The sequence below is a fragment of the Puma concolor genome, chromosome A1 (assembly GCF_028749965.1).
Source record: "Puma concolor isolate L17-30 chromosome A1, mPumCon1.1.hap2, whole genome shotgun sequence".
In the NCBI taxonomy this organism is placed as follows: Eukaryota; Metazoa; Chordata; class Mammalia; order Carnivora; family Felidae; genus Puma; species Puma concolor.
Window position 1 is genome coordinate 205,544,540 of NC_141667.1, and position 23,732 is coordinate 205,568,271.

Consider the following 23,732-nt stretch of genomic DNA (forward strand, 5'->3'; position numbering starts at 1 on the left):
ACAAAACTCATAGTCCCAAAGCAATGGCCTTCTACAGTCTCACTAGGAGGTGACATTTAATAACATTAGAATATGAAAACCTTACAGCATGCATACCTTGTTGTCTTCCCAATAAAGTGCAAAACATTCATCTCCAGGTTTCCACAATTTTGCATACTCCATAGGAATAGATGATTCTAGTACTTTTTCTGGTTTAATTGGCCCAGATCTTCTTTTGGGCCCACTATTGTAAAATACTTTATCATCATAGGGTGTAGCTGTGATGGGTCCTGCTGGCTTAATAGGTCCTACTCGCCTGCCCTTCAGTGGCATTTCTGTCTCTCCATTTGGAACACCAACGAAACTATTAGTTCGGACGGGATTCTGGAAATCAGTATTTACATTAAAATGTTTTTCAATTTTTACACCACTGAAACTTTCGTTATTTATTGTTCGTGGTTTCCTGTCATAAAAATGATCAGGATTTGTCGTTTGGTTTTCTCTTTTCCCACGTTTTTGATTATTATAGTCAATGGATTCTTGAGGAAGTGGGTTTTCTTTCACCTCTGCATAGGACGGACCTTTTCCTGATCTGCTTTGCATAGAGTTATCCCTTTTTTTAAAAGCACCATCATTGTGCTGAGAGCTTAAAAGGTAGGAAGCATCTTTAGTTCTGTCATATCTAGAATAGGGTCTATCACACTTGATTCTCTCTTCAGCCCATGCTTCGGATCCTGAAGAAGTACTTGGTCTTTCAGCACCTCTGTTTCTAGGTAATCCACTGCCTTCTAAAACTGACTTTGAATTTTGGGGGTCTCTTTGAAAACGAGGAGGCTTTTCATTTCTTGGCTGTCTGGTATCATTTCGAGGCAGATACCGTGGTTGATTACTATCTTTGACTCCATTTTGCTCAGTATTTGACAATCGGTGTTGTCCCTGATGAAGCTGCTGCGGCTGTGGTTTAGGTTCTGAAAAGTAAAAGTTATTATATGCATATTAAAATGAAGACTCTGAATTAATACTGAATTATTTAAAAATATCAACAAATTATATTAATACAAATTATCAAACTGCTATTTTAACATTTTCCACTACCTTCCCACCTCATTATCTTAATCCCTCTCTGCTTCCTTATAGTTCTGTATTTCTAATGTAGTTTTCCTGGTCAGCTGCATTAATGAAGTAAAGAATAATCCAAAAGGAATTCGTCTTTGTCCTTGAATGTTTGTACTCTTATAACATAGCTATCTATATGTGCTGTTCTGGTAATTCACTTCCCCCAAACAGTAATGAAACAGAATTGCAAACTGCTGACCCAGAAGCTGCTATGAAAGAACACAAGTACAACCCTCCTCAACCCTTTCCTGAATCCCACTTCAATTTAAATATGTACAGCTATCATTGGCAGTCAGGTTCTAGCCTTTGCAAAAATGTTATTCCTCAAATCTTTCTGCATCTAGAATTGCTAAGTGTTTAGATTACAGGGGCACCTGGGTGGCTCAGTTGGTTAAGTGTCCTACTTCAGCTCAGGTTATGATCTCATGGTGCATGAGTTCGAGCCCCATATCAGGCTCTGTGCTGATGACAGCTCAGAGTCTGGAGCCTGCTTCTGATTCTGTCTCTCTCTCTCTCTCTCTCAAAAACAAAGATTAAAAATTTTTTTAAAAAAAGAGTACAAACAGATACCCTACTTACAGAAAAGAGTAATTTCTTTGACTTAGTAATTAAGAACAACTCTACTTGGAAATATGGAAAAAAGTGTCAAAAATATGATTAAGCATAATAGCACAGATAATGTCAAACTAGAAACCCAAAGCGGTAACATGGTAAATATATACTCATAGATAATTTAATGGCTGTATTTCATGTAGTGATTTTCATTCTATTTCAATTAGTAACAATGCCATTTACACTTTCTTCCTTCACTGTTTCACACAGCATGTCTGTAACCTTATTACCAAACATATTGAGTGGTCTTTGATGTACATGTCTTGTTTCTCTTGTCATACACAAGGTCACAACATTTCTCAACAGTGGCACTAATGACATTTTGGGTGAGACTGTTTCCTGCAATGCAAGAAAATTAACCTTTCTGACCTCCAGTTACTAAATGCTAAAGAATCAAAGCATCCTCCATAGTTACTGTGACGAACAAAACTGTCTCCATACATTTTCAAACACCCACCAGAGGCAAAAGGTACCAGGTAAAATGTCTCAAACAGGGATAAAGAGAAGACCTTTAAAAGTTCGTGAGTGACAAAACAAGTCACAGTAAAAATCAAGACTCGAACTGGCAAGAAACCTCTCAACAGAACCACTGGAAGCTAAAGCCAGTCTAATAGGCTTTAAATGTCTTTGAAATTAAAGGAAAATTATTTCCTAAGTACAATTCTACATCCAGCCAAATCACCCATTAATTTCGACAAAGAATACATGTTTCCAATATGCAAGATCTCAAATAGTAGCCAAGACTGTTTACAGGGATGTTTTTTAAAAATCACTTTTCCCAAGATTTTCTTTATACATATAACACAACTATCCTATTTTTAACAACTGTAGTCAATATTAAATCCTTCTTTAGAGAGAAGAAAAATGGTCACCTTTGGTTTCTGCTGGCATTATTATCCAGGAGTGAAGATTTAGGAAAGCAAGAATAGTGAACATAAGCAGGACACAAATGAGCATTTTCAGCATAAAGCATGTACTGGCATTTGTTCCACTCATTACTGGGGGATAAAAACAGCAGCTGCCTCTTGCTGACTATCTGCTATGTACTAAGCATGACACGCTAGCATTTCACACACATTATCAATAGGCCCCACCAGCCATCTTCAGATACAGGTGTTATGAGATTTGTTTAACAGAGAGAGGTCCCATGTACAGTGAGTTGAAGACAATTTTCAGCTTCCAAAATAAGTCAAATATGAAGGTATTTTATTTGTCGTCAATTAGGTTTGAATAGATATTTCAGAAGTAAGCATTTTGGATGTACTATGATTAGGAATAGATTTTTTCTTAAATTATTCCATTAAGGGCCACCAATATCTATGATGGTCAGGAAGCACAAATAACTTAGGTCATCATGAGAGTAACTAAGTATTCTGCACTACAGACAGGGATCTGGATAACCATGTATACACAATATGGGAGAACTTGACTTCAATTCCTCTAAAAGGAAAAAAAAAAAGATTGCCATATTTATTTAATTGATGTTGTACATTAGAGTAAAAAATAAAATGAGTAATTTACTAATACACATTCATTGTATATTATAATATACATTATATATGAATATACTTTATTATTATGTTGAGATAATACTGTCAGGGAAAAATCCATTAAAAAAATTATTCTTTTAACTAAGTGGGGTGCCTGGGTGGCTCAGTCAGTTAAACGTACGACTCTTGATTTTGGCTCAGGTCACAATCTCATGGTTCCTGAGATTGAGCCCTGCATCAGGCTCCACATTGACAGCAGGGACCCTGGTTGGGATTCTCTCTCTGTCCCTCCCTGCTCTCACACCCACGTGAGCATGTGTGTGCATGCTCTATCTCAAAATAAATAAACATTAAAAAAAATTAAATAAAAATAGCTCTTAGAAATAAACTAAATAAGGCAGAAAATACAACTGTGCTTTTGAAAGAATATAGTTTTCATATACATCCATTTTTTTCAAAAATAAAATAAAAGTAAGTCAAGAAAGGAAGGTTCTTAAATGTTTCATCATTCTTGAACTTCCTTAACCCTAAGATCTTTTGTCCTACATTGTTACGTAAGGAAGTCAGATACAGAGTAGGTATTTTGAAACTGAGCTAACATATTAAATAAATAGCAGAATATGCCTAATTACTAAATTGTGGAAAATGTGATTTTAAATAAAGAAATACCCCAAAATCAAACAGAAAGTTCCTCAGTTCTCCACTCAGAATCTACTTGCTCTCTGCCACATTCTTCCAAAGGCATGATGATTTCAAACCACCCAAAATACTACTCAACACTACTGGCCAGGTCTACAGTCACTCTAACAATAAATATACCGAGATACTTTTCTGTATAGGCAGTGGAATAAAATGTAGGCTTTTTTTTTGAAGACCTGAAGAAGAAACATGAAACAAACACATAAATAGAAATAGGTAACATTTAGTATTTAATGGGAGAAAAAAAGGGATATTAGCAAAAATAATGGAAAAATTCATCACAAAATAGACGAAACTGTGACATCTAAAAGATCAAAGTGATACCCTCATCTTCTTCTTTTTTTCTGTTTTTTGTTTGTTTGTTTGTTTGTTTGTTTTTGTTTTTTTAAGTAGGCTTCACACCCAACATGGGGCTTAAACTCATTGTTCTGAGATTGAGAGTCTCATGCTCCACTGACTGAGCCGGGTCAAGTAAAAAAAAAAAAAAAAAAAAAAAAAAAAAGCTTTTATGAGGGGTGTCTGGACGGTTCAGTTGGTTAAGTGTCCAACTCTCGATTGTGGCTCACGTCATAATCTCACAGTTGGAGGGATCAAGCCCTGCATCAGGCTCTGTGCTGACAGTGTGGAGTCTGCTTGGGATTCTCTTTCTCTCCCTCTCTCTGCCCTACCCCCAGTAAGTTCTTCTTTCTCTCTCTCTCAAATAAAAAATTAATTAAATTAAATTTAAAAAAAAGTTCATATGAAAAAAACTAATAAAAGATTGCTGTATGAGTTCAGTCTGACTTATGATAAAATGTTCTTACTACACTAGATCACGAGTTTCAAATGTATGTTTATAAGATAACTGATTATAATGTTTTACATTCCCATGAGTTCAAATGCATGGATCATTAAAATTTTTTATTAATTGCCACAAATTATTTGGTTTGTATATAAGAATGTGCTGAATTAATCAGGCATCTTAAACTATTAATATTTCTTTGCTGAATATTCATTTTGCAGTCACAGTTGTACCTACATTTTGTAGTAGAAAATCAAGTACGTTTTGTTTCCCAAGATGACTCTTCAATTTATTCTGAGACATCTACCAGAAGAAGAAGTGACTTAATATTTATTTAGATTTTACTATGTGCCTGACAACTCTACTTAGAAGGTCTTTTGCTTACATTATTTCATGTAATTCTCATAACCACTCCGAAGGGCAGTATTATCTTTATTTTACAAAAAGAAACAAAGAAGCCTAGAAGCTAGAAAATGTTGGTGCCAGAATTTAAACTCAAATCTAACGAAACCACTACTTTCCACTATGCCAAGCTGCTTGCCTAGAGAAACAAAACAGAATGCAACCAACAACATGTTAGTTACAATTCTGTCACCTACATCTGTTCATTTCTGGTGAGATGCAGCAATCACAAAGGCTCTTTCCTAATCCCTGTTGGGCTGAAAAAATAAATTTGGATACCAGGAAACTTTGGATATTACCAGAATCCTGAGCTAAAATTAATAATCTCTTTCCATTAATGCAAGAAAAAACAAACAAACAAACAAAAAAACAACCCGAAACCCCTATTAACAGTTGGCTGAACTTAGAATCTCACAAACTGACACCCAGAGGTAGCAAGTGTGTGGGTACAACCTCTGCAGAAGGGCTGCATAGGTTACACCACAGCTCTGCCAATTAATAGTTTTGTAACCTTAGGTAAGATACAGCTTTTCTGAGCCTCATCTTTAAGGTATGGGATAACAGTAGAGCCTACCTCAAAGGATTGACTAAGTTTAATACATGCAAAGTACTTAGAACAGTATCTGGCTTTAATAAGCACTCAGTAAATGTTAACGGTCACTGTTATTATTACGATTACTATTAGCATTATAATCATGCAAGCCAATTTAAACAACACTTGGATGGTAAGGCACTTCCCTATTTACAGGACTCCCCTACCACAATCCCTAACTTTAGTTAGGATCCTTACCTGACTCTATTTATTTTTTGTTTGCGTTTGGTTTTTTGTTGTGCTTGTTGTTGCAAATAGGGCAGAAAGAATGCTTTAGTAAAAACTTTACTGTCAAATTATGTAAGTCATATTATAGAGAAAATTTAGATCAGAAAATCAAAATCTTACTCTAATACTGTTTTCTACTTAAAATATTATAAACATTCTCTAGATAAAATTTCTTTTATATACCCTTTAAAATGTTTCTATCTTAGAAAATACTAATAAATATTTTAAAAAGTAAAAATTGCTAATAATCCTATCATAAAAAATACATACAGAATAAAAGTACTACCTTCTGCCTAACCAATTCCACCTCTAGGGATGGACACTATTAACATTTCAGAGGTTATCCTTCCTTTTTATATAAGCCATACAGATATATCTATACATATTTTTAAATTTTAAACAACAACAAAAAGGCAGACTCACCCATATCTCATAGGCTGTAGTATACTTTTTTTTTAATGTTTATTTTTGAGAGAGAGAGAGCGAGAGAGCGCATGCACACAACAGAGCATGAACGGGGAAGGGGCAGAGAGAGAGGGAGGCACAGAATTGGAAGCAGGCTCCAGGCTCTGAGCTGTTAACTCAGAGCCTGATGTGGGGCTCGAACCCACGAAATGCGAGATCATGACCCGAGTCAGTTGTAAAATTAACCAACTGAGCCATCCAGGCTCCCTGGCCGCCATATCTTTCCAAGTCAGTACCTAGAGTTATCTCATTCTTTTTGATATTGCATGTTTTTTTTTTTTCTTAAAGGAGGGTACTTTAAATATTATTAAGTATTAACCAAATTAAAGGTGGAGTGTAGGCCTTACTTGGCATTTTTTTTTTTCCAGTGCCTGGCTACAACAGTCAGGCAAACAGATGGTATTCAGTAAGTATTTGCTCAAAGAAAGATACAGTTACTAAAAGCAATGGGCATGGAACAAGTTTCCAAGTTCAAAACCATTACCTGTTTAACACTGTCACCTGGGCTCAGCTAAGAGGGCAATACTGAAATAGAAAATACACTTCCCTGTATTATTTTCTGTATGAAAGGTTTGCATGAAAGCATTGGGACAGAGTTAGATTGAGTTCAAGTGATTACAGAGAAAGACTGCACAACATATAAACACTGAGCTCAAGCAAAATAAATTAATTCTCCCACTTCCGAGTGATGCGTCGTTAATAAAGTCCCAAAGAGCCCCAGTTTCTTCATCTGGAAAGTGTGGATAATTATATTTATTACAAGATTATGGTGAAGAATCAATTAGAAAATATTTGTGAAATTGCTTTTCTTATGGCCCATATAGGGCCTTTGGAATTAGACTGACAATTGAAAGTAAGTCCCAGTCCTACCACTAAGCAGCTGTGTTACCTTTTAAAACTGGAATAATGCTACCTACCTATTTCCTTCATTAAGTTACTCTGTACTATAGTTAGTGAGCACTGACTATGGACAAGCATCAACACCGTTCTAGTCATTGTATACAAAGCAGTAGTAAGGCTCCTAAGTGCTCTATCCGGTGCTGCTTTAGGTATAATGGGAAGAAGTAAACAACAAATAAGTAAACCAACTAATAACACAGCTTAAAATTGTGAAAAAGACAAAGAGGGAGATATATAGACTCATATAAAACTGGGAGGAGTGGGTATATACCAACTCAGGGGGAGCATTTCTCTGAAGAAGCCGTGCTTCGGTTGTGCTCTAAAGAATGAGAAGCAATGCAATAAAGTCGAGAAGAGTGGTCCAAGGAGCAGGAACAGCATGCGCAAAAGTCCTGGCCTGGAAACTTGCTTCGTGGAGTTAATGTGTTCCTAAAAAAATCTTGGCAGGCCCAATTTTAGGTAAAAACACAGTCACTGGTAATTATTAATTTCAAGGGAGGAACAGTTACAAATAGCAATACCCCAAAATTGATGTCCTTTATGCCAAATAAAAACAGCAAATTCCAGAAAAAAAGACACAAAAATGAACATTAGTAATTGGACATGGCATTTTCTTTCATTACTCAAAGGCGTAATTTTTCTTTTTTTAATTTTCCTGATACTCTCTCTTAATTGTGATGAACGTTAAGCTTAAGGCTAAGCTCACAAATAAACATGTGTGATACTCAGTGTTCACAGAATTAATCCTTTAGTGTCGCAAATCCTGTTCAAAAACAGAGAGAAAAAAATGCATGAAAAAGAAAGGGTGGGTGTGACGCCTAAAATCACCGCTGCTATAAACGAACAGATAGAAGAACGCTGAGGAAACACAACGTGCACCCACAGTACAACTGCTGCCCGTTCTCCAGTCCTGCTCAAAAGGCAGGCAGAGTCCGAGCCAGTGCTTACAGGTGCAAAAGAAAACAAAAGGTTCATAGTTCGGGGAGTACACTGGGATTGCTCACATAGGTAAATGACCAAATGAGCTTAGCTCAGGGTACGACTATAAGAACACCCTCACCTTGCAAATATGGAAGGGGGAGAAGCTTAACCAAGGGCATACAATGAACTGGGGTAGAACTGGGATTAACCGAGCACTCAGGTTCCAGACTCCAGTATTAACCTCCCTGCTATACAGCCTCAACAACAATACCATTGTGCTGGTAACATTAAGTCATTAATAACCAGGAGTCATTTTCAGTATTTCCTCACAGAACACAGGTTAGCATTACCATAAAAATATTTTTGCCAGGGTAAAAAAAAAAAAAAAAAAAAAAAGCATTTGCTATACAGGTCAATTCATTAAATGAAAATACATATATTTAATTCAGCTGATTTTCCTTCTTTTTCTTCCTTATAAACAAATTGCAGGAGTATAGCTTCATCACACATCTCATATGCAAAATATGCCACTGGATTCATTTAATTTTTCTTCTACCCCTAAACACATTAAACGCATAATGTCCTCTTCAGAGGGCTTTTCTAGCCAGTTTGGCCTTTTCTTCATCCGTAACTAATAGGCACTCTAAAACAGAGTTTTGTTTCCTGGTAAATGAGAAAAGTCTTGTTCTGTTTTCTTTTCTTTTTTTTTTTTTTAAGTTTATTTATTTGTTTCGAGAGAGAGAGAGAGAGACAGAGAGAGAGAGAGAGAGAACAAGCAGTTGAGGAGCAGAGAGAGAGGGGAGAGGCAGGATCTGCACTGTCAGTGTGGAGCCAGACACGGGGCTTGAACTCATGAACCCATGAGATCATGACCTGAGCCAAAATCAAGAGTTAGACACTTAACTGACTGAGCCACCCAGGGGCCCCTTGAGTGTTTTCAGTATATTTTGATCACACATCCTTGCATGCCTGCACAGTGCCTGAAGGTGTCCCAGGAGTCGCCCTTCTGGCTTCTCTTCAGATCTCAACTTAGATTTCACTTTTTCTCCTTCAACCCCACAGACAGCAACCAACTCTAATACCAAGTGAGCACTGTCAGTCATACTTCCGTGTTTCTTGTAAAACTCAAGCTGGATTATTTCATCTTCCTAGCGTATTGTGGACACATAATAACACAAGAATTTTTTTAATCCAACATGGCACTGCAGCCTTACTGTCATCCCCATATTACTCACTGCCACTGATGCCTTTCGTTCAGCTGTTCATTGGTCGACTCAGTTGAGTCAGGTAATGTCCCCCTTGTTGATAAACTGGGAGTTTATACAAGAGATGCTAAACTTGTGAGTCACAAACCACTTAGAAATACAATGTGTATCTTTCTGCTTTAACTCAAATATCAATGTGTACTGCAAAAACACACTGGAAACGTCAACTAAAATGTCACTTATTATCAAACTTGCAAAAACTCAAAGGATGGTGTGTCAGAACAACTAAAACTCTCATACAGGAAATATCTGTCAAGCGTAAGAAACTAAACTTAACTTGTGTGATCTTTTCTTCCAAGCTGATTAGTATTTTCCAGGATCATGACTATGATAATTTTAGACTCCACATTATCTTTGTAACACATTTCTTGCAAATTTCACAGAAAACTATAGCAAAACAAAAATGAGAACTTTCACAATTTGAAGCCAAAATATGCTAGTGACATTTAAAGGTACTTTATTTTTAGGGGCAAAAAATGAAAATAAGGAGAATTTTTAGAGAGAAAAAGCAAAGGAATGTCCATTTATGGGCTAGAATACTATTTTTAAAAAGCCACAGTACCCCACTGCAACAGGTTACCTACTGATACAGAAAATGATTCTGGTAGAATAGCTGAAACTGAGAGTAATCCTCCAACAAGTGAAACAAAATAAACATAAGTCATTAAAGGTATTTGCTACAAAAAGATGGTCTCACCTGATTAGTACATGAACTCACATCATAAATGAAGCATAACACATTCTAATATTCCTAGATCTGTATTTCAGCCATTTTATACATAATTCTCAACTAATTTTCTCAATGATACAAATCAGGGCTTTTTGTGTAAACTGTCTTTAGATGTTGTATATATTCTGCAATAATCACAAAACTCTTCGGCTCTGAAAATTAGTCTATCAGCTCAAAATCTGTATACTTTGTTTCCTCAATTAAAAAAAACAAAAACAAAAACAAAAAACTTTCCTCTACAAATTTATTCTGAATGAGTTCTGATTTAGATTACAAAATATAAGAACAGGGACTATATCTTATGCCTTGTAGGTACATGCAAATACAAGTACTTATTAAATGATTATGTTTTCCAAATACTGTAAAAATAAAATGTAAACTTTAAAAAATATTATGTGATAGGCAGGAAGAGAAATCACCCATCATCTCAAGCATTTAGCTTCACTTTTTCATGCGATATTAAATGTGTTCTCTCTTATCACTCTCTTCAAAATCACCATTTTAATATCCATATAACAATTATCTGCTGGATATCCTTCAGCTTATCTTTCAATCCTACCACTTTACTAGCACTATTTTTGTCAAGGTCTTCAATCAGTGGTGTGCTGGACCCAATGTGAACATTGTATAAGACCTAACATTAAATTTTCAGAAAATCTGGAAGCTGATTGTTAAACTATTGATTGTCTGAGATCAGCCACAGTGGAAATATTTACACCACAGAAATGAGGAAAAGCTAAAAAACAGGGCATTCCCTCACCCCCGCCTCTTCTCCCACAGCCTGCTGTTAACATTCACCTGTGTGCTATTTATGCTATGTAAACTCAATGGACACTTTTCATCTCGTCTCTCACTCACTCTCATACTCCTACTTCTTTCAGCTCTTTTCTCAGTTTCCTTTGCTGGCTCCTCCACCTCTACTTGATCTCTAAACACAACTGCTTGCTTGATGTCTCTCCTTGGTTTTTAAAAATTGGTGTATCTTAACATTAAACTGTCGGTTGCTCTTTCCCCAAAAACCCAACAGATGTTTAGAAATGGGGCATGGTAGAAAGAGTTCTGAGTTGGGAATCAGACAGACAAAGGTCCAAATTCCAGATCTTTAGTTCTTACGGGTAATATGTTTTATCTCCAAGCCTATAACTTATCTGTCAAATGGAAATAACAATGTATCTTTTGCATTTGCAGATGATTAAACGATTTATGAATTAATAGTATGCAAAGCACCTAGAACAGTTCCCAGCATATAGTAGATATTCAATAATGGCACATATTTTATTTTATGGTCATTAAATGCTTAAATGAATGGACCATTAATTGAGGAGGAGGAAAACAGAAGAATGGCAAAAATGAAAAAGAGGCTCACTTGTCCTAGTATTCTGAGCAAAGCTGTGTATCTCTTCTATAGATCTAAGCACCAAAGAAAATTAATTATATGTCATAACTGATAGCATGGTTAACATATTTTAAAAATATGCCACATAATTTGATTTCTGTACATGTGTCTGAAAAAATAATCATCAATATGTAAATTTAACCAAATTTAACTAAAAGACTATTTTAGAAGGTTATTGTTATAAGCAAAATTTGGAAACTTTCAAATTACTAACAGCATTAATGGAATTATAATCGATTACTATGCAGCCATTAAAAATCATGCTGACAGAAATATATAATTACATAGAAATAGAGTTATATTTTATTGTTGGGAAAAAAATGCAGGTTATTTAAGTATGATCTCAAGCAGAAACAAAAACAGAATATGGTGATGAGACCATGGGCCATTTTCCTTTTCTTTTGTTGACTATATTTTTAATTTTTTCTAAACTTATCAGGTAACACAGATACAACAGGAAATAATACACTTCTGTGGTACATGATCAAAGAATTTATTAACCTCAATTCTTAGCTCCTATTTTTAAAATGTCCTTCTAAGACATGTTTTAAAAAGTGCATTTCGAATTTTTGGTAAGCTAATTTTTTTTTTTTTTCAACGTTTATTTATTTTTGGGACAGAGAGAGACAGAGCATGAACAGGGGACGGGCAGAGAGAGAGGGAGACACAGAATCGGAAACAGGCTCCAGGCTCCGAGCCATCAGCCCAGAGCCTGACGCGGGGCTCGAACTCACGGACCGCGAGATCATGACCTGGCTGAAGTCGGACGCTTAACCGACTGCGCCACCCAGCCGCCCCTTGGTAAGCTAATTTTAACCAACTTTCTATATATTTCCTTTAAAAATTTTCACTAAAATTATCCCTAAATCCACACACAATTTTTGTATATAATTATCAAATTTAAATAACTACTAAATTCACATTTAGAATCAGGACATTACATGTGCAGCACTGCAGAATATTTTCACAGTATTTTCATTTGAGAATTCCACAGATTACATGAGACATTCAACACTTTGTTACAGAATAGGTTTTGTATTAGATGATTTTGCCCAATTGTAGGCTGATGTACATTTTCTGAACACGCTTAACTTAGGCTAGGCTAAACTATGATGTTCAGTGTATACACCTTAGGCTAGGTGTATTAAATGTGTTTTGACTTGCGATATTTTCAACTTACGATGGGTTTACTAGTAAGTAACCCTATCTTAAGTCAAGGAAGATCTCTACTTGGGCAATCCTTTCTTGAGGAAACCCTTCTCAAGAACATGTAGCCTAACACATACACAGTCTCTTTTCCTGACTTAGTTTCCTGCTTTTCTAATTGAACTATTACCATTATATCGCATATCCTTCCCATACTTCCTATTCTTCAGTCTTTAAAATTTGAGCTATAAATCTATAAGCCAAACTATTTAAGCTGACTTGAAACCTGATTAAAAGAAAACAAGACCAAAAAAGACACCTAACAACTATCAAAAGTATGAAACTTCATGTCAATTACCCGTCAACCACCAATATTATATCTGCCAATATCTAAATATATTATTTACAACTGAATATTATGCAGAATTTGAAATTAGGCAGTAATGTTAACCAAGTAAATACTACTTCTCACAAAACCCACAGGATATAGAGTAATAGAACACCACAAAAACAGTATGCATAGCAGAGTCTGAATGTTATTCTGACAATGAGAAGAGATAATAGAGTATTTTAAGCAAGAGGGTAGTGGGATTAAGTTTGTGTTTTGAAAGATCGCTGACCACAATATGGAGAATGGGATGATAAAGTTCTGCAAGGAGTCAGGGGCGGGGTGATGAAGGCCTGGAGTAGAGCAGTGGGGGTGGAGACGAGGAGGTGATGAGTGAAGGAGGCTGTTGCTACTGTTGCTAATCATGGAGATGATGGTAGTGGTGCTGGTGGAAGAACTACCGTTATGTGGAGGCTTAAGTGTCAAGCACTGTAATTAGCATTTTATGCGCCATATCTAATTTGATATTCTCAACAACCCGACAGCTAGGTGCTGTTACTATTCCCCCATTTCCCAATAAAGATGTTAAGGTTTAAGAGGTTATGTAACCTTCCCAAAGACATACAACTAATAAATACAAAAGTTGTAATTTAACTTAGTAGTAGAATCAGTTGTACTTCTCTATTCCAGCATCTTGACAATTCTCTCCTTCTTTTGGGAATAGAATCCTGCTTTCCAGGGGAAGGTAGTGGTGGGAACTACTCCTTTCTCCTTATATATGATACTGATGAAATCAATTATATCAGTTAATCAATTAAGATGTCCTGTGTTTTTCAGACTAAGGGGACAGAAGGCCTTTTTCTATCTGACCTCCTAGATATGAGGACCATTTCCCTGTTTCTGACAAATATATTTTTGTATTACCTTTTATCTCATATCTGACACCAATGGTTGTGCAAGTCTTCTGGGTTTCTGTCCTAGCCACTCCACATACAACAATGCCAATATCATTGGTGGAACTCAGTTGAACTTGGGTAACCAATAATTATGCAATGATAGATACTTATCTTTCCCCGCCAAATATTCACTTGCAAAATGGAGTCTTTCTACCTGTGTATCTTTATACGTCATTATGCCCCCTTATATCTTGGCCTTATGCTACACCTGGAGCTACCTGGATCAATTATTGTTACCACATGGAGACAGTCTGCCAGTATACAAAAAAAGCAGCATTCAGAGGCAGAACAATTTTCCAGTTATTGAGGCAAAAAAAAATCTTTCTTTGTATTTCTCTGGCTTACATCTTAAAGCAAACTAATTTATAAGTTGGTGCCAGAAAATAGGGTGATACAAGTGACAGAACCTCAAACGTAAAACTTGTTTAGCAAAAAAAAGAGTGCTGGATCATGAGAGTCTCTGCATCCCCTAACAGGAAGTCTGAACTCCTCACTGTGCAGTAAAACTGTAGTCTATGGTCTTGAAACTGAGACCATCTAATGAAGGAAGCTGATGCTGTTAAAGAAAGTAGCCAAAGAAGGTGTTGGGTACTTCCTAGTTCCTTCAGTATGCCCTACAAGAAAGACACAAGCTGGCAAGTTCGAAAGCAGAAGGGCACGATATAACTAGGTAAGAGGTGCTTTTCTCAATTATTACCAATAAGCCAAAAGGCAGAAATAGATAATTGTGCTTCTTGAGGAATTACAGAACTCTATGAACATTTATAAATGTTAGATGAGTTCTTAGTTCCTATATTTGTTTAATTTAAATCTTATCCTTTTCATAAAAATATCTCTATTTGGTGGAATATGTTCTTCATATTCTTCCAAGTGTTTACTCAACATATGAGTAAGTTATATTCTTTATTCTGCTTTCTACAATTCCGATGCAAGATATGAAGAAACATAAATAAAATTGATAACATACAATTACAGGATAGGCTATATCAAAGAGGGAATAATAGATAAATACAAATGTAAGACAGTTACTCTGTCCACTATTCTCACCATGTCTTTTGTTCCCCATTCAGAACAAATTAAGGTTTTCCTGGTCTTATTTAGATGTAGAAAGTTAAAACAGTAAAGTTATTGTCTCAGGGTATTCCTACTCCCATCTCTGGCCAACCTAAGCTTCCATAATAATTGAACAAATCAAACCTATTCTTTCCATCTCAAGTTGAAATTTAAAACACATATTCCTGGGGCGCCTGCGTGGCGCAGTCGGGTAAGCGTCCGACTTCAGCCAGGTCACGATCTCGCGGTCCGTGAGTTCGAGCCCCGCGTCGGGCTCTGGGCTGATGGCTCAGAGCCTGGAGCCTGTTTCTGATTCTGTGTCTCCCTCTCTCTCTGCCCCTCGCCCGTTCATGCTCTGTCTCTCTCTGTCCCAAAAATAAATAAACGTTGAAAAAAAAATTAAAAAAAAAAATAAAATAAAATAAAACACATATTCCCAATGGACATTGATTTAAATGGTAGTTATGTATAACAAGGCGATATATTGATAAAGTATATGATGGCACAAAGTATATGATTTTTGAAAGTTGGCTTGATAATCTAGTCACCAATTATAGTATCCAGTCTGTAAAACGAAATTTAAAAAAATCTCTATATAAGAACCTTTTGGACACAATCCTATCACAAGGTGGTCAGTTAAATGTTCCCAAGTTGACACCAAGTCATCACATGTCACAGAGAAACACTTTAATTAGTGATTACTCTCAGAAAACAATGTAAGGCAGCCTCATTTTTTTCAGAATACTGATAAAAAAAATGTCAACTAGAATTATGTTTGATTCCAATTTAAAGATACAACAAAAAGTTAATGTTAAGAGAAAATCTCTCTAAAAAAAAGTACATGTGATGATCAACGACCTCTGATGAAAGTTTTAAAAAATTAGAATAAAAAATGATAGCCCACTTTTAGACAAAAATATATGATATAATGTGGAAGTAAAAGTATTACTAACATGCCTTAAATTTGTCAGAAGCTCATTCTTAAAGGATGCATTTTTTTTTTTTCCAGAAGCCTGACACATTACACAGGATTGGATATGATAATAACAAGTCCATCCAGGCCTACATTTGTTTACTCGGCCAAAAGATGATTTCTAGGGTATTAACATTAAACAAAATCCTCAGACAGATCATATGATACAAAACATAGAAGAAAGATTTGATTATTCAGCTAAACTAGAAACAAAAATTTAAAAACCCCAAATATATGTATCACTGAATAATGATGAATAATGATTATTTCTTTATAATCAATCTGGGACTATAACAGACCCACATGATGACACCCATGTTTTGAACATTAAAATTATAAGATCCTAACGTTTTTCGTTAGCTATCCATAAGGCATTCAACCATTAAACATTATGGAGACTCCATCCTGAAAAGCCTTCTAGGTTTTCCTTCGGAAAATGGACAACATTTTCTCCCATCAACAAAGTGTTAATTTTAGAACATAGTATTTATGGAACAATGACCAAATTCTAAGAGAAGACCAACACGGAGACTCAATTTTATGACAGTAAAAAGTTATTTCAGGTTTTATTTTCAATTTAAAAAAAACCATAAAACCATAAAATGAGCAGAAAAACAATTCAGTTGTTTGCCTCATCCATTTATTTTACTATGAACCCCAGCTCACCTAAGAAAACTCTAGTAGTATAGAGTGGGTTAGCGAGAGAAAGAATAATGGTGAGAGCAACCACACACAGAGCACTCACATCTATTCCATCACCTTCATTGTAATAGGATTACATGAAGGCAGAGACAGGACAATATGAGAAACATCTACAAGCACAATAATCTTCAGGATATATATGTATCATTTTATTGTCCAGCTGTTTGTGGTCATGTGTTATAATCAATCTGTTACGAATGATGTCAACATCATTAAAGAAAAAGTTTAGGGTCAGAAGAGCTGCTACTGACAGAATCAGGTTCTGGTCAAACATTTAAAACAATGAAATATTAAACCAAACGGTATTTTCAAGTCTGCCTGATTAAAGTATATTCTAGTCATTCAAAATAACTAGTTGGTCTTATTTTGGCACTAAAACTTTTAAATATTATAGATTACAAGCATACCTCATTTTATTGTGCTTCACAGATACTACATTTTTTTATAAATTGAAGGTCTGGGGCAACCCTGTGTCCAACAAGTCTATTGGTGTCATTTTTTCCAACAGCACCACTCACTTCATGTCTGTCACATTTTGGTAATATTATTATTTAATATTTCAAACATTGTTATGGTGATCTATCATCAGTGATTATGACTTTCTGAAAGCTCAGATGATGGTTAGCGCTTTTTAACACTAAAGTGTTTTTTAATCAAGGTATGTACATTGTTTTATAGGCATAATGCAGTTGCATATTAAATAGTCTACAGTATAACGTAAACATAACTTCTATATGCATTTAAAAATTTTAAAAATAATTTGACCCACTTTATTGCGATATTTACTTTATTACAATATATGCTTTATTCTGGTGGTCTGGAACTGAGCCTCTAATGTCTCCAAGGTGTGCCTGTACAAATATAAATCATGTCTGATTACTGTATTCGAAACAGCCTCTGCTAAGCCTTTATATGCTGTTCAGTGTGGTTTATACTAAGTAAATGATAAAGTCCTTTTTAATTAGTATTTCTGTGTCTCTTTAGTTTGTGGTTTCTTCTGTCTCACAAAGTAGACAGTAAGCTTCTTTGGGGTAAGAGCTACAAGATCCCTGTATTTCCCCCAAATGTTTTGAAAGAGCTAGTTTATTATATTCTATATCCCCACCACTTACCATAGTCCTGGTACAAATAAATACTACATAAAATACATCTACAGAATGAAGAATTCCTCGGAGCCCATATAATGCAGTCTCACTTCAGTCTCAATCCCATGTTCCCCCTTGCAGACACAAAAAATTTTTTTTGCCTGAAAGCACCGAACAAACTCCATTGTTCTCACAGTGAAGTTTCACAGCCATTACAGTTTTGCACTGCCATCTACATGAAATAAAAACTCCTTAGGACAAAATGTTTTTGATCCATCCCCAGCTTACCACTTCTATCTCTGGCCCTCTGGCTCCACCTCTCCCACACTGTCCCAAAGATAGGGAACTGGTGATCTGATGCCTCTAAGCCTGGATGCCCAGAGCTCCCTCTACTTGGCCTGTCCTTGATCCAATATTCCTCTGCACACGTGTCTGAAGGTCAGATTATACACCTTGTAAAAGCCAAGGATCTGGAATATTATTACTATAAAGTCCATATTTTTTCTCACATGCTATCAGATTCTGTGTCATATTAATAGCAGTGTCATAAATAAAACACATCTACTAAAACAATACCCTATATTACCAGAAGTCTTCATAAACTTCTGTCTCCTCAGAAGACACTGACATTTGTTTTTGAGTGTAGTATCCAGGTCATGTATCTTAATTAACTTTCATACCTTTTTCCAAATGGAATGCTAATATCATTTCATTTTGTTGGTATAGAATATGTTCTGTGAGAACTGAAGCATTATAAGCACATAGGTCACAGCAAAATTAGTATCTCAGTCTCAACCTCATTATGATTTAGGAGATACTGCAGGAGTCAAAAGCAAATGTAGGGAGACAGAAAGGTAAAAGAAAATCACCAAAGTTCTGATTGGGAGAGTATAAAGGAAGTTGGGACAAAAATATCAGAAAGGCAGAGATTTGAAGAAGCAGTAGAGATTCTCTTGCTGGCTTTACAGAAGCAAACAAACATGACGTGAACTGCCTACAGAGGCGATCAGGTGGCAAGAACTCGAGAGCTTCCAGGAGCTAAAAGCACTCCCCAGGCAACATCAAGCAAGAAAATGGGGACTTTGGTCTTAATCTACAAGAACTGAATTTTGCTAACAACCAGTGAGCTTAGGAGAGAACCTTAAGCCTCAGCCAAGGTCATAGCCCCAACTGAAATCTTGATTTCAGGATGTGAGATCTTCAGCAAAGGTCCCAACTAAGTTTGCCTGGACTCCTGACCCACAGAAACCATGAGATAATTTTGCATTGTTTTAAGCCACCAAATTTGTGGTAATCTATTCAACAGCAATGGAAAACCAATACATTATGTTTTACAACCAAGAAAACATTGCTGTTAAATGTGTGCTTACAAATCTCACCTACATCAAACACTTTTTCAAAATACATTGCCTTTTCTATATAATCTAGCAATGAGCTTCCATTTTCATGAAATCTGGACATTTCAAATTTGTTATCATAGCATTTTATCTCCAACTTTTTTTTTTTAAGTAAAAATATATCTGAAAGAGAAAACTGAATTTAAAAGTATATCTCCCTGGGGCACCTGGGTGACTCACTTGTTAAGCATCCAACTCTGATTTCAGCTCAGGTCATGATCTCACAGTTGTGGATCTAGCCCTGCACCGGGCTCAGCACAGAGTGCTGAGCCTGCTTGGGATTCTGTCTCACTCTCTCTCTCTCCCTTTTTCTGTCCCTCCCCTGCTTGTGCTCATGCTCACTCTCTTAAATAAATAATAAATTTAAAAGAAAAAAGGGTATTTTCCTAATGTTTTGGACTCATATTTTTAAAAATATACTATTTTAGAAAATACTTACTTATCCCATGCTTAGAAAAAAGATACACATTTAACATTCTTTATCTTTTCAGTATTTATGTTAATCACTAAAATATGTCATATTAAGGAATACATCATATTGTGGGAGCATATTCACTCATTGTGTGAATATTTCCATAAAATATGTAATATGTGGAGAAAGAAGAGATAGGCCAATTTCACAAAGTGTTATATAAAATTATATAATAATAAATTCTCCAACATAACAATCAGTTTTCATAGCTAAATCTGTTATCTAGTGAAGTTGGGGGAAAGATCTTGGCAATATTACCTATTTTAGCGTTAGAGGGCAAAATAAGCTGCCTTTTGTATTTTCAGACTGTAACAATCAAAAATTTTGTTCTGTGCTTCTGTTAAACAGTAAATTTGTAATTTAAAAATTTTAATTTTCAACACCCAGATAGAAGTTTGTATTGTCAGTTCTTTTATTAAACTTTTTTTGGTGCAATTCTAAAGTTTGGTCTTTTTAAAAGAAATCTACATTAGGGGAGCCTGAGTGGCTCAGTCTGTTAAGCGTCCAACTCTTGATTTTGGCTCAGGTCATGATTTCACAGGTTGTGAGTTTGAGCACCGTGTTGGGCTCTGTGCTGACGGTGCAGACCCTGCTTGGGATTCTCTCTCTGCCCCTCCCCAGTAGTCACTCACTGTCTCTCTCTCTCTCTCTCTCTCTCTCTCTCTCTCTCTCTCTCTCTCCCTCTCTCTCTCTCTCTCAAAATTAATAAACATTACAAGAACAAACAAATAAAAAGCAATCTATTTTAAGGTAGCCTACCTTCCACACTCAAAGTCCCCATTTTAGACTCCAGGAAGTCAAATAACGTGCTTGGAGCTGACGGCCTTGCATTTCCCAGCTCCTCCTCTTCTTCAGATCTTATTCTCCCCCTGCCTTTTCCCTTACCTGAAGAAGTAAAGCAAGACACGTTTATTGTACGTGCAAAAACAAAAGGAGAAAATACACCAAAAAAGAATCATCAGTCACCTCAAGTATGATTTTGTATGTCTTTCTTTTCACGTTTTTCTGTATATTCTGCATCTTTTAAATAAATACGTTTTTAAAATGATTATATCAACTAGTACCTTTAGTCCTCTAAATGATCTATCTGGAAATTTGAATTTGTTCATGTAAATTATCTTTTAAGAGAAAAAAATCATTCTTATAAAATTTTTCTGTAACCACTAATCCTTTAAAAGAATAGAGGATTAAGACTTGAATGACCAAAGAATAGCACTAAATAAAAGTCATGTTCTTGATAATTTTTAAAAGTCTGCAGACTAGTCATTTATACAAGGGGCATAGTTCTAAAAATAATTAACAGAACTACTCATTTCATATTATATTTTCTCTATTACTTATAACAACCCTGTTAAGTAAGGTATTATTAGACCTACTTTACATAAAGATGAAGACAGAGAAACTTGGAGGAACTTGCACAAGTCTCTGTGATGCCCTAACTGGTGCTCCTTCCTCTTACCACAAAGAGTAAATGAAGTTATACTGTCCCCCCGCCCAGCAACAAAACCTCAGCCAGAAATGCAAACAATACTATCTGTCACATGGCTTAATGAACTCTACCTCTCAGAGGTGGACCTGTAACAGGTTTGTGTTTATTGCTGTTAAGAAGTACATTCAGCGCTGCTTCTAAGTTGTTGCCATTATCCATAAGAGCTTGCCTCGATGCTTCTTTACTGAAGCCCATTTCTGTTATGTGTTTCAGAGCCTTCTCATCAACCTGTAAGAAATTAAAAGCAAAGCTACGCTAATGGCCAATAAATAAGCAAGGTATACGTTTTTAAGTATATGTATAGTTTCTTTTTTTTTTAAGTTTATTTATTTTTAGAGACAGAGTGAGTGGAAGAGGGGCAGAGAGAGAGGGAGAGAGAGAATCCCAGGCAGGGATTCGAGCCCAATGCGGGGCTCAAACTCACAAACCGTGAGATCATTATCTGATCCAAGAGTCGGACACTTAACCGACTGAGCCACCCAGGTACCCCTATGTATACTGTTTTTAAATTAAAAATTACATTCATGGTTATAGAAAAAATGCCATACTAATACAACATCCACTTGCTGTTTGTTCATACCAATAGTCGAGGAAAATTCTGTATGATATGTGGGGTTGTGCCTCAAGTACTCTCTGACTTTACAACTACCATTACAAAAGAGTGAATGAATGAATGAAAGAAAGGAAAAGAAAGAAAATCATATATGTCAGAAAGAAGCTTCTGAAAATAATACAGTGAAAACCATCTAATGAAAACTTTTCTTGCTTAATATTTCACTTCTCCAAAACTGCAAAGATAAAATGAAGCTAACAAAAAGGTGCTATCTCAGTAGTTTTATTTTTTTTTTTTACTCTCTCTGTTCCAGTATTCTTTCTATACTCATTAGCAATACTATCTATGATGCTGTGATAGCCTGTACCTCAAATAGGAAAATCTACCTTAAAATGCCATGAACCAAAATCTCCTTGAAAAATCTAGAGCTGAGTAGAATTCAAGAACTTTTTAAGTAACATAAACATATCCCATAAAGAAATTTTTTGATGGTACCCCATAGGTCCCTTATCCTCTTTTTTTCTTCACTCTTTTCTCTTTCCGCATCTTAGACTGGGTGATTTCAATTGCCCAGTATCAAAGTTCACTGATTTTTTTCTCTGCCTGTTCCAGTCTGATGTTGAATCTGCTAATTTTTCATTTCAGTTACTGTATTTTTCTGCTCCAGAAATTCTATTTGGTTTCTTTTTTTTAATAATCTCTCTTTACTGATATTCCCCACTTGTTCATATATTGTTCTCTCGATTTCTCTTTGTTCTCTGTCAACAGTTCCCTTCAGACGTTTGAGCATATTTAAGATAGTGCATTTAAAGTCTTTGTTTAGTCAGTCCAATGCCTGGGCTTCTTCAAGGAAATTTCCTGTCAATTTCTTTTTTTTCCCCTAAGTGGGTTGTACTTTGCTGTTTTTTGGTAGGCTTTGTAATTTTTTGTTGTTGAGAACTGGACATTTTGAATACTATAATGGCAGTAATTTTGGAAATCAGATTCTCCCTCCTCCTCAGGGATTGCTATTGTTACTTGATGAAAGCTGCTGTTGTAAGTTTGTGTAGTGACTTTTCCAAACTTTCTTTGCAAGGATTATATTCCTTGTGATATGTGATCACTGAAGTCTCTGTTCCATTATCCTCTTTCTTCATTACTCACTATTCTGGATCCTCAAGTATTTGACTACCAGCCTTCAGAATTCTAAAACCGTTGTTTCAGAGAGTACTTGTCACCTAAATAGTTGTTTGGGTGGAGAGGCCAATTCCTGGAGCTCTCGACTCCACCATCTTTGCAATGTCACTCCCTTCATATGTTTAATCCTTGCCACAACCCCAAACTGCTGGTCTCTGATGTTCTATGGCAAGACATCCCCAGAGAAGTATTCTCAATTTACTGAAGTTTGAAAGCTTCTTGAGTTAGGGACCATATTTTTTCAGTTCGCTGTATCTACTCTAACCTGAAACTGACTTTTGTAAAAGTCCATGAAATGGTACTATGTTCAAGGAAGAGACAGCCTGGCCCATAGTTCTCCTTGGCCAGTGACTGATTTAGAAGTGGACATGTGACCTATCTCTAGTCGTTAAGACATAAATGGAACTTTCTGGAGATTTCAGAAAATATTTTCTTGTCTGATAAAATAGACCTACACCCTTTCCTTCCTGCCTTTGAACTTTTTGTGTGAAGACTTGATACACAAAGAGTCCTGTATCCCTGAGAAGAAAGCCAAAAAATCACAGAGATGCTCACCAGAGCTCCAACATTGTTGTACTGCTGGATTTATCAACCTTTGTAACCATCTACTTCTGAATTTCTAGTTATGTGAAATAATAAATCCCTATTATTTAAGTCAGTCTTAGTATCCCCTACTCTACAGATAAAAGCATCTAAAGTCATTCAACTTCTAAAGGCAGAGGAAAAAGAATTCTTGTCAGTTCTCTCATGTATGAGAACACTGCAGCATACCAGAAATAACTTTGACTCCTATCATTTATCTTAAAAATCCAAGTATATTTTGCAA

The 23,732-nt window shown here is 35.8% G+C and overlaps 1 protein-coding gene across 5 annotated transcripts in view; it reads right to left on the reverse strand.

The window, feature by feature from the left end:
* The window catches only part of TDRD3 (tudor domain containing 3), a 162,090-nt gene that overhangs the window by 40,790 nt on the left and 97,568 nt on the right, over nucleotides 1–23,732 (reverse strand). For all 5 annotated transcript variants that reach the window (XM_086710860.1, XM_086710868.1, XM_086710884.1 and 2 more), the window contains exons 9-11: nucleotides 21,249–21,405; nucleotides 20,448–20,573; nucleotides 97–947 (exon numbers count right to left, since the gene is read on the reverse strand). In XM_086710860.1, the coding sequence (XP_086566986.1) occupies nucleotides 97–947; nucleotides 20,448–20,573; nucleotides 21,249–21,405 (1,134 nt within the window). The remainder of the gene's footprint in view (nucleotides 1–96; nucleotides 948–20,447; nucleotides 20,574–21,248; nucleotides 21,406–23,732) is intronic.